General features: G+C 39.3%; 2 protein-coding genes across 10 annotated transcripts in view; both read left to right on the top strand.

The window, feature by feature from the left end:
* Positions 1–16,210, top strand: part of LOC115270114 (neurocalcin homolog) — a 579,846-nt gene that overhangs the window by 421,108 nt on the left and 142,528 nt on the right. The window lies entirely within an intron of this gene.
* LOC109400621 (neuronal calcium sensor 2) overlaps positions 1–16,210 on the top strand; it is a 510,430-nt gene that overhangs the window by 399,998 nt on the left and 94,222 nt on the right. For all 7 annotated transcript variants that reach the window (XM_062853212.1, XM_062853214.1, XM_062853213.1 and 4 more), the window contains one exon: positions 14,954–15,082. In XM_062853212.1, coding sequence (XP_062709196.1) covers positions 14,954–15,082 — 129 coding nt within the window. The remainder of the gene's footprint in view (positions 1–14,953; positions 15,083–16,210) is intronic.

Genomic DNA, 16,210 nt, shown 5'->3' with positions numbered 1-16,210 from the left:
AATTATCGCCAACAAAGCCACCAGGCCAGCCCCAAAGCTACACATTTGATTTTTTGTAATGCGACCCTCCATTCACCCAAAAAGCTCGAGTGAGCCCCCTGGTAGTGGACGCATCAAAGCCAAGAAAATTTCGGGGGAATCGACGGAGAAAATATACAAAACCGGAAATGTGCAGAACTGTGGCTCTGCAGAACAGCCGCTTATAGTGAAAAAGGGAAATGGCAGGGACCGAACAACGACAATCTTCGTTTTAATATTCATACACTTTTCTCACAAATTTGATTTATCGTTTTCCGCTTGGTGAAATCGTCATTGTCGTTCGTCCCTTCTAGAAAGCGGCCGTCTGCCTTATTTTTCCGGGGACATCATGCGAGGGTCTAAGGAGGAACTAAGCTCCTGTCGCGCTCCTTCACAATTCTTGATCAGTGAGGCTGAAACGGTCTCTAAATTGACAGCTGTGGCTTTGATTGCAAAATGTGTATGCGATCCATGAAATCAACGCGGTGGCGAATCTTTCCACGAGCGGTTACATTCCATGGTGGCAGCTTTCTACCACAGACATCGACTTAACAGAATGCTAAATGTGGCTCCCGAATTTTCTCCTCAGTGTCGATTTCCCAACTAGATGTGGACCTTCAAAAGAGCCCTACCCAGGGATGGGATCATTCATTTGCAAAGAGTTACATTCACTTGATACTATCTCAGTTCAGAAGCATTCTTTCAAAAAACTATGTATGGATGAATTGAACTTTGTAGTTTTATCTGGAAGTTCGCCGAATAGCATTAGGGTCGCACACGCATACCAAATTCGTAAACGAGCTGTGAAGGCAACTCTCCACGCGGTGAATGTAAATTACATTCACGCCGTGGAGAGTTGCGTTTGTTGCTTTCTGTTGTCTTTATTATTGGCGCTACACTTGTACATTGTTCTACAAAGTTTCAGGTAAAACAAAAATGATAAAGTGCTCCATACATAAGTTTTCGCTACGATGTTTCTGAAGCGAGTTATTCGCAAGTGAATGTAAATGATTGCAAATGAATGATCCCATCCTTGGCCCTACCCCCGCCCACCTCTGTGCTGCGGCTGAGTTACCTTCCTCCTCGGGAAACAGAATTTCCCCATTTGGACGTATCAAGATGAATCTGTGGATCGTCGCAAACCGGTTGCCTTCGGGCGCAACATGTCCCATCGTTAGAGTAGCTACGGAAGCGGGATTTTATCTGGCTTCTCCGAAAGTTCCGTGACGGTTGCTCGGTTTTACACCACACCGCAGCTACCAGGGAAGACTATGCTTTTGCTCTATGTCGTACATTTATTAGAGTTAGGCATGCAATATGACACACACACCGAAAGCGGTAGAGGTAGGACACCGTTATTCTTCTCCGTCGGTGTTCTAAGTGTTGTATGGGCTGACAAAACAAGGCAGAATCTAATGGATGCTTGTATGGGACATTAGTGAACGAGACAGTTGTCGGCATAAGTGGGAAGGGAGGGCAAAGGAATCATATCCGTTCATGTTTATATGACAGCCGAAATGACACTTGAGAAAGACAGAGAGATGCTACCGTCTAGTGTTGGTTATTAGCCGGATTGTTTGTCACCCTTAGAACCACAACATATGTGGTGCGGTTGGTCTGTACAGAAATTAATCTACTCAAGTAAGTAATTTACCAGATGAAGCAAATGTTTGATGAGAACAATAAAACCTTCCGCAAGATTACTTATACACTATCTGGTGTTGAATACTCGCTGCAGCTTGCAGAAAAAAATCTGTAAGAAATAGGAAAGTCACCATGTCAGGTCTCTGGGCAGACTCTTCTCAAGATTCTAGAGAAAATACTTTTCCGAATCTAAGAAAGATCGAGAGAAATCCTTCCAGAATCCCGGAAAAATCCTTTCTGGATTCAGAGGAGACATTAATTAAATTTTCAGGGGAATTTTCTCAGTATGCTGGGGACAAACCTCTCCGGATTCTGAGGAAAAACCTCTGCAGATTATGAGAGAAATCCTTTTACGATGTGGAGGAGAATCTTCTTAGGATTGTGCAGAGAATCCTTCCAGTATTCTTAAGGAGAATCCTTTCAGGACTCTGAGGAGAAACCTTTCGGGATTCTGAGAAGAATCCTTTCAGGATTCTAAGAAGAATCCTTTCAGAATTCTGAGGAGAATCCTTTCAGGATTCTGAGAAAAATTCTTTCAGGATTCTGAGGAGAATCCTTTCAGGATTCTGAGGAGAATCCTTTCAGGATTCTGAGGAGAAACCTATCAGTATTCTGAGGAGAATCCTTTAAGTATTCTGAAAAGAATCCTTTCAGGATTCTGACAAGAACCCTTTCAGGATTCTGAGGAGAATCCTTTCAGGATTCTGAGGAGAATCCTTTCAGGATTCGTAGGAGAATCCTTTCAGGATTCTGAGGAGAATCCTTTCAGGATTCTGAGGAGAATCCTTTCAGGATTCTGAGGAGAATCCTTTCAGGATTCTGAGGAGAATCCTTTCAGGATTCTGAGGAGAATCCTTTCAGGATTCTGAGGAGAATCCTTTCAGGATTCTGAGGAGAATCCTTTCAGGATTCTGAGGAGAATCCTTTCAGGATTCTGAGGAGAATCCTTTCAGGATTCTGAGGAGAATCCTTTCAGGATTCTGAGGAGAATCCTTTCAGGATTCTGAGGAGAATCCTTTCAGGATTCTGAGGAGAATCCTTTCAGGATTCTGAGGAGAATCCTTTCAGGATTCTGAGGAGAATCCTTTCAGGATTCTGAGGAGAATCCTTTCAGGATTCTGAGGAGAATCCTTTCAGGATTCTGAGGAGAATCCTTTCAGGATTCTGAGGAGAATCCTTTCAGGATTCTGAGGAGAATCCTTTCAGGATTCTGAGGAGAATCCTTTCAGGATTCTGAGGAGAATCCTTTCAGGATTCTGAGGAGAATCCTTTCAGGATTCTGAGGAGAATCCTTTCAGGATTCTGAGGAGAATCCTTTCAGGATTCTGAGGAGAATCCTTTCAGGATTCTGAGGAGAATCCTTTCAGGATTCTGAGGAGAATCCTTTCAGGATTCTGAGGAGAATCCTTTCAGGATTCTGAGGAGAATCCTTTCAGGATTCTGAGGAGAATCCTTTCAGGATTCTGAGGAGAATCCTTTCAGGATTCTGAGGAGAATCCTTTCAGGATTCTGAGGAGAATCCTTTCAGGATTCTGAGGAGAATCCTTTCAGGATTCTGAGGAGAATCCTTTCAGGATTCTGAGGAGAATCCTTTCAGGATTCTGAGGAGAATCCTTTCAGGATTCTGAGGAGAATCCTTTCAGGATTCTGAGGAGAATCCTTTCAGGATTCTGAGGAGAATCCTTTCAGGATTCTGAGGAGAATCCTTTCAGGATTCTGAGGAGAATCCTTTCAGGATTCTGAGGAGAATCCTTTCAGGATTCTGAGGAGAATCCTTTCAGGATTCTGAGGAGAATCCTTTCAGGATTCTGAGGAGAATCCTTTCAGGATTCTGAGGAGAATCCTTTCAGGATTCTGAGGAGAATCCTTTCAGGATTCTGAGGAGAATCCTTTCAGGATTCTGAGGAGAATCCTTTCAGGATTCTGAGGAGAATCCTTTCAGGATTCTGAGGAGAATCCTTTCAGGATTCTGAGGAGAATCCTTTCAGGATTCTGAGGAGAATCCTTTCAGGATTCTGAGGAGAATCCTTTCAGGATTCTGAGGAGAATCCTTTCAGGATTCTGAGGAGAATCCTTTCAGGATTCTGAGGAGAATCCTTTCAGGATTCTGAGGAGAATCCTTTCAGGATTCTGAGGAGAATCCTTTCAGGATTCTGAGGAGAATCCTTTCAGGATTCTGAGGAGAATCCTTTCAGGATTCTGAGGAGAATCCTTTCAGGATTCTGAGGAGAATCCTTTCAGGATTCTGAGGAGAATCCTTTCAGGATTCTGAGGAGAATCCTTTCAGGATTCTGAGGAGAATCCTTTCAGGATTCTGAGGAGAATCCTTTCAGGATTCTGAGGAGAATCCTTTCAGGATTCTGAGGAGAATCCTTTCAGGATTCTGAGGAGAATCCTTTCAGGATTCTGAGGAGAATCCTTTCAGGATTCTGAGGAGAATCCTTTCAGGTTTCTGAGGAGAATCCTTTCAGGTTTCTGAGGAGAATCCTTTCAGGATTCTGAGGAGAATCCTTTCAGGTTTCTGAGGAGAATCCTTTCAGGATTCTGAGGAGAATCCTTTCAGGATTCTGAGGAGAATCCTTTCAGGATTCTGAGGAGAATCCTTTCAGGATTCTGAGGAGAATCCTTTCAGGATTCTGAGGAGAATCCTTTCAGGATTCTGAGGAGAATCCTTTCAGGATTCTGAGGAGAATCCTTTCAGGATTCTGAGGAGAATCCTTTCAGGATTCTGAGGAGAATCCTTTCAGGATTCTGAGGAGAATCCTTTCAGGATTCTGAGGAGAATCCTTTCAGGATTCTGAGGAGAATCCTTTCAGGATTCTGAGGAGAATCCTTTCAGGATTCTGAGGAGAATCCTTTCAGGATTCTGAGGAGAATCCTTTCAGGATTCTGAGGAGAATCCTTTCAGGATTCTGAGGAGAATCCTTTCAGGATTCTGAGGAGAATCCTTTCAGGATTCTGAGGAGAATCCTTTCAGGATTCTGAGGAGAATCCTTTCAGGATTCTGAGAGAATCCTTTCAGGATTCTGAGGAGAATCCTTTCAGGATTCTGAGGAGAATCCTTTCAGGATTCTGAGGAGAATCCTTTCAGGATTCTGAGGAGAATCCTTTCAGGATTCTGAGGAGAATCCTTTCAGGATTCTGAGGAGAATCCTTTCAGGATTCTGAGGAGAATCCTTTCAGGATTCTGAGGAGAATCCTTTCAGGATTCTGAGGAGAATCCTTTCAGGATTCTGAGGAGAATCCTTTCAGGATTCTGAGGAGAATCCTTTCAGGATTCTGAGGAGAATCCTTTCAGGATTCTGAGGAGAATCCTTTCAGGATTCTGAGGAGAATCCTTTCAGGATTCTGAGGAGAATCCTTTCAGGATTCTGAGGAGAATCCTTTCAGGATTCTGAGGAGAATCCTTTCAGGATTCTGAGGAGAATCCTTTCAGGATTCTGAGGAGAATCCTTTCAGGATTCTGAGGAGAATCCTTTCAGGATTCTGAGGAGAATCCTTTCAGGATTCTGAGGAGAATCCTTTCAGGATTCTGAGGAGAATCCTTTCAGGATTCTGAGGAGAATCCTTTCAGGATTCTGAGGAGAATCCTTTCAGGATTCTGAGGAGAATCCTTTCAGGATTCTGAGGAGAATCCTTTCAGGATTCTGAGGAGAATCCTTTCAGGATTCTGAGGAGAATCCTTTCAGGATTCTGAGGAGAATCCTTTCAGGATTCTGAGGAGAATCCTTTCAGGATTCTGAGGAGAATCCTTTCAGGATTCTGAGGAGAATCCTTTCAGGATTCTGAGGAGAATCCTTTCAGGATTCTGAGGAGAATCCTTTCAGGATTCTGAGGAGAATCCTTTCAGGATTCTGAGGAGAATCCTTTCAGGATTCTGAGGAGAATCCTTTCAGGATTCTGAGGAGAATCCTTTCAGGATTCTGAGGAGAATCCTCTCAGGATTCTGAGGAGAATCCTTTCAGGATTCTGAGGAGAATCCTCTTCAGGATTCTGAGGAGAATCCTTTCAGGATTCTGAGGAGAATCCTTTCAGGATTCTGAGGAGAATCCTTTCAGGATTCTGAGGAGAATCCTTTCAGGATTCTGAGGAGAATCCTTTCAGGATTCTGAGGAGAATCCTTTCAGGATTCTGAGGAGAATCCTTTCAGGATTCTGAGGAGAATCCTTTCAGGATTCTGAGGAGAATCCTTTCAGGATTCTGAGGAGAATCCTTTCAGGATTCTGAGGAGAATCCTTTCAGGATTCTGAGGAGAATCCTTTCAGGATTCTGAGGAGAATCCTTTCAGGATTCTGAGGAGAATCCTTTCAGGATTCTGAGGAGAATCCTTTCAGGATTCGAGGAGAATCCTTTCAGGATTCTGAGGAGAATCCTTTCAGGATTCTGAGGAGAATCCTTTCAGGATTCTGAGGAGAATCCTTTCAGGATTCTGAGGAGAATCCTTTCAGGATTCTGAGGAGAATCCTTTCAGGATTCTGAGGAGAATCCTTTCAGGATTCTGAGGAGAATCCTTTCAGGATTCTGAGGAGAATCCTTTCAGGATTCTGAGGAGAATCCTTTCAGGATTCTGAGGAGAATCCTTTCAGGATTCTGAGGAGAATCCTTTCAGGATTCTGAGGAGAATCCTTTCAGGATTCTGAGGAGAATCCTTTCAGGATTCTGAGGAGAATCCTTTCAGGATTCTGAGGAGAATCCTTTCAGGATTCTGAGGAGAATCCTTTCAGGATTCTGAGGAGAATCCTTTCAGGATTCTGAGGAGAATCCTTTCAGGATTCTGAGGAGAATCCTTTCAGGATTCTGAGGAGAATCCTTTCAGGATTCTGAGGAGAATCCTTTCAGGATTCTGAGGAAACCCTTTCAGGATTCTGAGGAGAATCCTTTCAGGATTCTGAGAAAAGTCCTTTCAGGATTCTGAGGAGAATCCTTTCAGGATTCTGAGGAGAATCCTTTCTGGAATCTGAGGAGTATCCTCTCATGATTCTGAGGAGAATCATTTCTGGAATCTGAGGAGAATCCTTTCAGGATTCTGAGGACAATCCTTTCAGGATTCTGAGATTAATCCCTTCAGGATTCTGAGAAGAATCCTTTCAGGATTCTGAGATTAATCCCTTCAGGATTCTGAGAAGAATCCTTTCAGGATTCTGAGGAGAATCCTTTCAAGATTCTGAGGTCAATCCTTTGAGGATTCTGAGATAAATCCTTTCAGGATTCTGAGGAAAATCCTTTTAGGATTCTGACGTGAATCTTTTCAGAATTTTGAGAAGATTTCTTTCAAGATTCTGAGGAGATTTCTTTCATGATTTTGAGGAGAATCCTTTCAGGATTCTGAGCAGAATCCTTTCAGGATTCCTTTGCGGATTCTGAGGAGAGTCCATTGCGGAATCTGGGGAGAATCCTTTGCGGAAGCTGAGGAGAATCCTCTAAGAATTCTGAGGAGAATCCTTTCCGGTTTCTGAGGAGAATCCTTTCCGGATTTTGAGGAGAATCCTTTCAGGATTCTGAGGAGAATTCTTTCCGGATTCTGAGGAAAATTCTTTCGGGATTCTGACGAGAATTTTCTACTAGAATCCTGCCGGGATTCCGATTAGAATCTCTTCAGGATTTCAACTAGGATCATTTCAGGATACCGATGAAAATCCTTTCTGGATTCCGACGAGAATTCTTTCAGGACTCTGACGAGAATCCTTTCAGGATTCCGATGAGAATTCTTTTAGCATTCTGGCGAGAATCCTGTTAGAATTCTGACGGGAATCATTAAGGGTTTTGACGAGAATTTTTTCAGGATTCTGAGAATAATCCGCTAAGGATTTTGAGGAGAATCCTCTTAGGACTCTGAGCAGAAATCATTTATGCTTCAGTGTTTAGTATTCTGAGTTGAATTCTATCCGGATTTTCATCAGCTTAGTTTCGGGGTTATTTTACAAAATCCTGTTAGGGTTCCGAATAAAATCATATCAGGGTTGCTAGCAGAATCAACTCGGGATTCTGATTATAATGCTATCAGGGTTCAGGGAATATTGTGCAGAATCCCCTTAAGATTCTGGACATAATACTCTCTCGATCTGAGGAGAATTCGTTCAGGATTTTTAGCAGGATACTTCCAGGGTTCTGAGTTGAATCCTCTCAGTCTTCTGAAGTGAATCGTATCTGATATATGAAATGAATACTCTTAAACTTTTGGAGGAAATTCTCTAGAAATTCTGAAGAGTATCTTATCAGTATACCGGGGAGCATTCTTCCAGGATACTATGGAGAGTCCTCTGCATTTCACGCCCATGGGAACACCCCTCTATTCAATTACTTTATTTTGGCGGTTCATTATCAAGACTGATTGACGGATAATCTCAGATATTTCACAAATACGCTTCGCCACTCCATCTTTTCACACTCCATAAATGTCTTCATGTTCGTTCAAATCACAATGTGACGACTAATGATGCATTATTTCTGGATAGCTGTTCAAGCTTGAAGCTTTTCTCCATCTTGGTATCAAAGTACCTATGCTTACGGCTATGTCTTTGTTCGATTTCCGCTATGGATCACCGTTTGATTCGATTTGAAGGCATGGCACCGGTAAACGCCCAAGTTTTGCGCTTTTGAAAATCAATTAAACTTTGTCGTTTGATTTGGTGGGTAACTTTATTTGGGAAGGAGGGGCAAAATGAACAACCCAATAGACAATGAACAATTGGTTTTTTTATTTATTTATTTATTTATTTATTTATTTATTTATTTATTTATTTATTTGGTTTTTCCTCACATTGTTAATGTGAACCTGACGTCTTTCTATTTGTGCAGTTCTGATTGAAATGGCATCCTTCATTTTCAAATTTCTTGAAAATGCGATCTGGAACAACTCAAGTTCCTGAGAATTTCTTTTGTTCCAGTTTACCCAACTTAATGATACGGAATCTAAATTGAGTTACCGTTCCTCCCCGCTAATAAGAAATTTAGGGAAACGTGTGGCCAAAATAGTAAACGACGTCTTCGAACAGAAGGGGCGGACGGGACCGTAGAAAACCAAAGAAAACCGAACCTTATGGAAAATTGTTTTTCCCACGTTCACTCCACGTCGACGGTGGGTGTGGAATCGCGCATATGTGAATCACGATAGGAACTTTCTCCGGACGGAGGAGCAAAGTTTTACCGCCGGAGAAGCGCGAGTGTTTCCGCTTTTGTCGTACCGGGTACCGCAACTGAAGCGCAGCTACACCATAAACGATGCCACTACTAGTCGTAATTAAAGTTTCTTGTCTCGTCGCTTAGGTTAACCTAGGTAAGACTTAGTTTGGGAGGGGGTGCAGCGCCGAAAAACTTCGTTGGTTTGCGAAAACTTGGCTTAGCAAATTGTTCGACTGGAATGCGGAAGGTGAATAGAGTTTTCCCGTCAAGAGTTTAAAAATAACCAAAAATTTCAAAATAGTAAATATTCAAAAAAATAATCCGATGGTACCTGTTCTAAACAATACTTAAGTAGTTTGTTAGATGAATACCTTAGTCTCTATGCAAGGATGTATGAGGAAACTAAATCTGTCTTTAGGTATATTAGGTTGACGAAACAGTTTTTAAAGTAATTTAAAAATATGTTTGTTTATTATAAAACATCTTATTCCTTGTTAGAAACAAATATGGGTTTGGGTACAACTTTTGTTTTATTTTCCGTTGCTTATTTTTTATGTTCTCAGATATGGTATTTTTTTGTAGAGATGGTCAAAGTGATTGTTCTATGAGAGAGGAGCAAAATGAAATTTTTCGATTCTTGAAAAAAAATTAAGAACGTACAAAAACTTGTAGAAATATAGTTATGTCGAGAAAGTTATATACCGGAGATGATGAACTGGGACCACGGGGACCAGATACCGGTACCGGGGCTTGATGATTGTGAATTCGTTGAACATTAGATAGCTCCGTGTGGGAACAGTGCTAAGCAATTAGAGCAAAGTTTTCGAGGGATGAAAGTTTTGCGGCAGGCTTATGGAGGGTAGTTTGTCTCGTTGAAATTTTTCGGCGACGATGTGTCTAATTGGGTTTAATCACGGCTTAATGAACTTTGATTCGCCGGGTAGGTAGGGAAAGTTTTGGCACTGGATTGTTCGGCAAATGATTCAGGTCATTTGGTCGATACCGTGGGCTTCGTGACCTTGCGGTTAGCGGAGCCACGGAGTGTGGGTTCGATTCGCACTCCAATCGGTGAAAGCTTTTCGTCAAACGAAAATTTCATCATTGGACCACTGGATGTCGTGAACGTTGTCCGTTGTCTAGTGTAAGTTATGTTCAGTCTGTACAGCCTCTGGCTGACGACGGTATGTAATGTCTTTAAAAAAAATCTTCAAGGGATTCTTTTAAAAAAATCATAGTTTACTTTAGATCTTCCTGCAAAGTTTTTTTTAGAGATTACCCCATAAATTAATGTAAGCACTCCTTCACAAAACCTTCCTTGGATTCTTTTCAAAATTGATCTTTGATTTTTTTTATAACATATCTATCCATAGAATATTTAAGAATTTTTCTAGAATTTCTATCAAAATTATCTCTAAAGCATTCACCAGAAATTTCTCCGAGAATGTCTCAAGATACCTTCCTTGAATTTCGTCAGAAGTTCCTCCATAGATTCTTTTAGGAATCCGTACGAGATTTCTTTCAATTCTTTCATCCCCGGATGCCTTCAGAAAATCGAAAGTACACATTTTTTGCAGAAATTTCTCCAAGGATTTCTTTAGAAAACCTTCTACAGACTCATTTATAAGGTTTTCTAAAATTTCCTTCATGTATTCTTCCAGGGATTCCTTTAAGAAATATCCCTAGAGATCTCTTCAGAAATTCTCTATTAATTCCTTCATAAATTTCTACAAGGATTCCTTTGAGAAATTTTCTATTGATTCCTTCCAAAATTACTCCTTGTTTTTCTTCAGAAATTACTCGGTCTTAAAATCTAACAGGGTTTTTTTCAGGTACTCCACCAGCAGCGGTTTCTTCAGAAATTCTTCCAGGGATTCTTTAGAAAATATCTTTAATGATTCAAATATTCCCTGAAAAATTTCTCCAGAAATTCCTCTTAGAATTCTTCTAAGAAGATTTCCATGAGTTCCTTTTAAAACTTCGCCAGGGATTACTTAATGAATTCTTCTTCAGAAAAACAATTTTATAACATTTTCCGGAATTTCTCTAGGGATTCCTATTTTTTTTCTGTCATACCTTCAGACATTTTTTAAAGATTCTTTCATAAATTGTTCCTGTGGTTTCTTCGGAAAATCTTCCAGAGATTCCTTCAGAAATTCGTACAGGGGTTTTTTTAGGAAGTCCACCAAGGATTTGTTCAGGAATTGATATAGGGTTTCCATTGCAAATTCCCGCAGGAATGTTCCCAGATTTTTTTTCAGGTGTTCATCGAGAAAATCCTGCAGGGATTCTTCCAGAGGATCAGGATTTCGTTCATGTATCTCTCAAGAAATCTCCGCCATCTAAGAATTTCTCCACGAATTTTGAGGAGATTCAGAAACATTTCCTAGAAATTTCTACATGAATTCTTTTTGAACTATCTCAAGAGTTAAGAAATTCCTTCTGAGATTTCTGAATTTCCTTGAGATTTCTTCAGATATTTCTCTAACGACTCATTCTACAGTTCTTTCTGAGACTTGTTCAAGGATTTTACTGGAGATTTCTTCAGAAGTTCTCTCAAAAATTGCTTCAAAAATATCTTCAAATACTTCTTTAGACTTTCAGTATGCATCAGGAATTTCAGTAAGGGATTTCTACAACAGTTCTTCTTTGGAGCTTTAAAGAAGTTCTACAGAAAATATGTTTGAAAATCCTTTCAATTCTTTCAAGAGTTCCTCCATGGCTTCCTCGAGGGATTCCTTCAGGGCTTCTCGCAGAAATTCCTACATTGTTTTTTTTTAGAAATCGCCTCTGCAATTCAGTCAGAATCATCTTCTTGAATTCCTGTAGAGATGTCTGCAGGAATTGCTTTAGATATTCCTCTTGAGAGCTTTTCCAGAAATTACACAAAACAATACTGGAAGAATTCTTGAAAGAATCTCTGAAGGAATTTTTAAAGAAATTCCAGAAGATTGTCTGAAGGAATCTCTTGAAAAGCTCCTAGCGATACATTTGGAGATTCTTAGAAGAAGTGTTTGATATTTTTTAAGGGATACCTGGGCAAAAATCCTAATGCAAGTTATGAGTTATTTCTGGATTTCCTGGAGAATTCCTGGATAAATTCTTGAAAGAAACTCCTCTAGTACCATCTCAATGCCTATTAAAAAAGTCATCATAAACTTTTTGAGGAACTCTTTAAGTAACTCCAAGGAAATTTCTGAAAGGATTCCTGAAGAAATCCGTACAGGAACTTTTAACGGAATCTCTAAAAAAAAAGTCTTCAAAATTTCAGACAAAAGTACTGGTAAGAATACTATCGCTCGAAAAATTCCCTGGAGAATTTTCTGAAGGAATCCTTGGAGAAAAAATAATGGAGATACTTCAGGAGGAACTAAAAAATTTCTCATACAATTTCTGGAGCGATCAGCTTAATTGTCATAGCAAATCGCACAAATTCGTAGGCGGTACAGTCCCAGACCGCCGTTATGAGAATTGAAAGAATGTATGCAAAAAAAATGCAGGCAAAAGTACTGGTGGAATTCCTGAAGATATCCTGGAGATACTTCTGGATGAATTTTTGTTAGAATTTCCCATAAAATTTCTTAATGGATTAGTACACGAAAATGGAAAAATTAATTCTTGAAGTGTATCTTGCAGAAATTAAAAACAAAAATCCTGGAGGAGTTTTTTGGAGACTCACAACTGACGGAAAGTCTTAAACAAGTTTTCTAAAGGAATCTTTAAAAAATACCTGGGAGAAGTGGAGAACCCTCTGCAGAAATGCATACGAGAATTTCTTGGAAAAATATTTGAAAAATGCCGCGAAAAAGCATCTCCGGAAAAATGTCTGGAGGAATCGCTAAAGAAAGGTGTGGCAATTATTGATAATCCGTGGAGAAACATCTGGGGGAAATTCTGGAGAAATCCTTGAAGGAACTTTCAGAAGAATCACTTGATTTTCCTAGAGGAATTTCATTTGTTCACGTCTGAGAAAATCCCTGAATATATGGAGTAAAACCTGAAGGCACCTCTTGAGAAATTCCAGCAAGAAGTTATCTCTGAAAGAATCTCAAAATCTGAGTGAAGAAACTGTTTTGGAACTGCATATTAAAAACATCTTTGAAGGAACCCCTGGAGAAATTCTGTCTGGGTGAATTTCTTTAAAAATATCTTGAAGAAAAAATCCCAAAGAAAATCGTGTGGAAGAAACTTTGATTATATTCCCGGAGGAATACCTTCAGAAATGTTTGAAGAAATATATGGAGGAATACATGCAAAAACTTCTGTAGCAATCCTTGAAGGAATTTCTTAAAGAATACCAGAGCAATCCCAGGAAGGAAGGATTTTTTGAAGAAACCGGTTTACTAGTTTAAAGATAGATCTTTTGATAAATTTCTTGAGAACTCCTGAAGAAGACCCAAGGATAATTTTTAGAGCAATCCCTGGAGAAACTTTTGCAGAAATAAAAGTCATTACCAGGAATGCATTTAACCTGGAGGAATCTTCAGAGGAATCCTTGCTGAAGTCCTATTTTATGCTAATCCCGGACAAGTTTTGATAAATCCCCAAAGAATCCCCAAAGAATTTATTACCGTATCCCTGAAGGTAATCGTGGATAAAATTCTGAAGAAGTACATGAGAAGAGATACATTCTATAAATATTTTCGGAGGAATTTCTAGAAAAATTCGTACTGAACTACTGAGTTACAGCAAAAGTTCGTGAAAAAAATAATAATAGCTGGGCTTTCCTGAAATACTTAATTCTCAATAAGGCACAATATTGAAGTCATTTCTGTGGAGGCGTACCTCACTGTACCAGTGAGCGCTGAAATCTGGAAACCTTGAGTAACCGCTCTGTTTTTAGCATGGATCATTTCCAGCCCAAAACATGAAAAAAAATCCTATTTTTGACTCGATATATTTCAATTTGAATGAGATTGTGTTCATGTGCTGGATCTCGTGAATCATTTGCTTTTGCATCAACACTTAACCATTTTTCTCAACCTTACTTCTGAAAGGGCGTATGAAAAATAACTAATTTTCTTCTTCAAAAAATGATAACTCGAAAACGGTTTGTTGGATTGAAATGGTGTCTTGGAAGATGTTTGAGGATATTTGAAGGACTTTTAGGAAAAAAAATACACTGAGAGTAATATTCATCGCGGATCTATGTTTGATGTCATATAATTTAAATTTTCCGAAAACCTTACTCTTCGCTTTTTTTATTATTTTTCTGAAGAAAGTTGACTTCCAGCCTAAAAATTTGCCCAGGATTGCCCAGGATGATCAAATGCTTCTAACAATTTTTTGTATGTGAATTTTCAGACCGTCTCAAACTACATTTAACAAGGTTCAATTTGCTTTCTTTATTTTTTTTTCTATTAGCCGTAATTTAAGCATGTTTGGATGTAGAAATTGTACGTAGAACCTATTTTATATCAAAATTCTCAAAAACTGTTTCCTTTTGAAAAATCGATGAAAATTAAAAAATCGAGAACAAATAGTTAGAAGTATTTGGCTATCCTGTGCTACTTGGCAAATTTTGAGGCTAGAGGTCAGCTTTCTACAGAAAAAAAATAAAAAAATCGATGGGTAAGGTTTTTGGAAAATTGAAATTATATGACATCTAACATAGATCCAAGATGAATATTACTTTCAGTGCATCTTTTTTTCTAAAACTCCTTTGAAGACATCATTTCAGTCCGTTTTTGAGGTATAATTTTTAGATGGAGAAATGCAGGATTTTTTTCTCATACAAGTTAGTTGAAGAATATTGAAAATCAAATATAATGAAAAACATTTTCAATTCAAGATCAAAATTTCATTTCAATTGAAAAGGGACGCGATTCGTGCGTTGAGCTGGAAATGCTGTATATAATTCATGCCAAAAAGTAAATCTCCCGTTTTTCCATCTGCCATATTTTATTCTGATTTTCTTTGCATTCTGTGTGACGAAACAAAAACACTCGGTACTTACTTTTTATGCAGAGTATCCTCGGTGCTAATTACCATTATCATCTCGTCTTTCAGGTCTCATAATTGCCGTCATCGGTGCTTTTTTTTGTGCTGGAAGTTCTCTCCTTACAACCTTGTTTTTTGCCATTGCGGCCCCTGTAACTCCCGCTCTCATTTTGCAACGAAATTTTAATCTCCATTGTATTTTTTTTTTTTTAATTTTTCTCCCCTCTCACAGGAATTTCTGTTAGCAATCGACGTGACATCCAGTGGCACACCGGAGGAGAAGCTAAAGTGGGCGTTCCGGATGTACGACGTGGACGGTAACGGCGTCATAGACATCCAAGAAATGACCAAAATAGTTCAGGTGAGTGTCCCCATCCGGGTCTGGGTGGTCCTTCTTCTTTCGGCGGTTCTTTCAAACTTGTTTTGTTGTACCGACTGAGTGCCTCGCACACTCAGTAGCAAAAAAAAAAGCCGAGCCAATTTTTTCTCCTAATATTCGTCATGTTGGACTTCTGTAACTTTGGCAATAAGGCAATCCACGAGACAGATGCGATCAGCTGATTTTCTTTTTTTTTTATTCAGATGGTTTATTTATTTAGGCTCATTTGTTTTATACAAAACTTTACGGAGCCGAGAGTCAAAAAAAAAAAATATTCTATAAAAAGCAATTATAATACATTCTAGTAAAAAGTTCTCGTGCGATTTACGGTGTTAGATGCGACATTGGATTACAGGTTCAATTAGTACAAAAGCTGGCAGAAGTGAAAATTAGCCTCTGATTGAGCTGGCAGGATAGTAGCACTTCTCGTGAAAGATGTGAGACTCGCGGAACTGTAAGCCACGAAATTCCGTGCTAATCAAGTGATATGGAATAATTTGTTTCCATGCATGCAACAAAATGGCATGAGAAGATTGAAGTGATACATTAGTTGACCAGTAAAAATAAAGAAGAATTGGAATCTGGAAGAATGTGTCGTTCGTGCGTAGGTTTCGTCAAACGTGTGTCAAACGAAAAGACAAGCCTGTCGCGTTTTTTTTTATGCAGTCATTCTAAAATTTCCATATCTACTCAATGAATGTTTCAAACAAAAAGTGCTAGTGCAAGAAAACATATCAATTATTAAATTATGGATGTGTCCTGCTGAAACAAAAATGCACTATTTATGTTACGTCTGGTATTCCATATTGGTGCCATCTTGGATGAATTTCGTTTGGGGCATGTTCCAAATTATTGAATTCAAGAATCATTGGAGTAAACGATGGTTGATACTATGGTGTTAATGGTGATGGATGATCGTGACAGGATGTTGGGATCGACTACCGGTTGAAATTTGGTGAGATCAGTCTGATTTTCATTATATATTATATCTTTCTTTTAAGTATATTTTATGACTAAATTTAGAATGCATTTGTGAGGGATAGGTTGTATTTTTTGTTTTATTTCAGAGAGCGAGTAAAGGCGCTTAAGCCTAGGCATAAGGGCCAGGAC

This window comes from Aedes albopictus, chromosome 2 (genome assembly GCF_035046485.1).
Source record: "Aedes albopictus strain Foshan chromosome 2, AalbF5, whole genome shotgun sequence".
NCBI classification, from domain to species: Eukaryota; Metazoa; Arthropoda; class Insecta; order Diptera; family Culicidae; genus Aedes; species Aedes albopictus.
The sequence above is the reverse complement of the archived record's forward strand: the minus strand, read 5'-3'. Positions and strand labels throughout refer to the sequence as shown.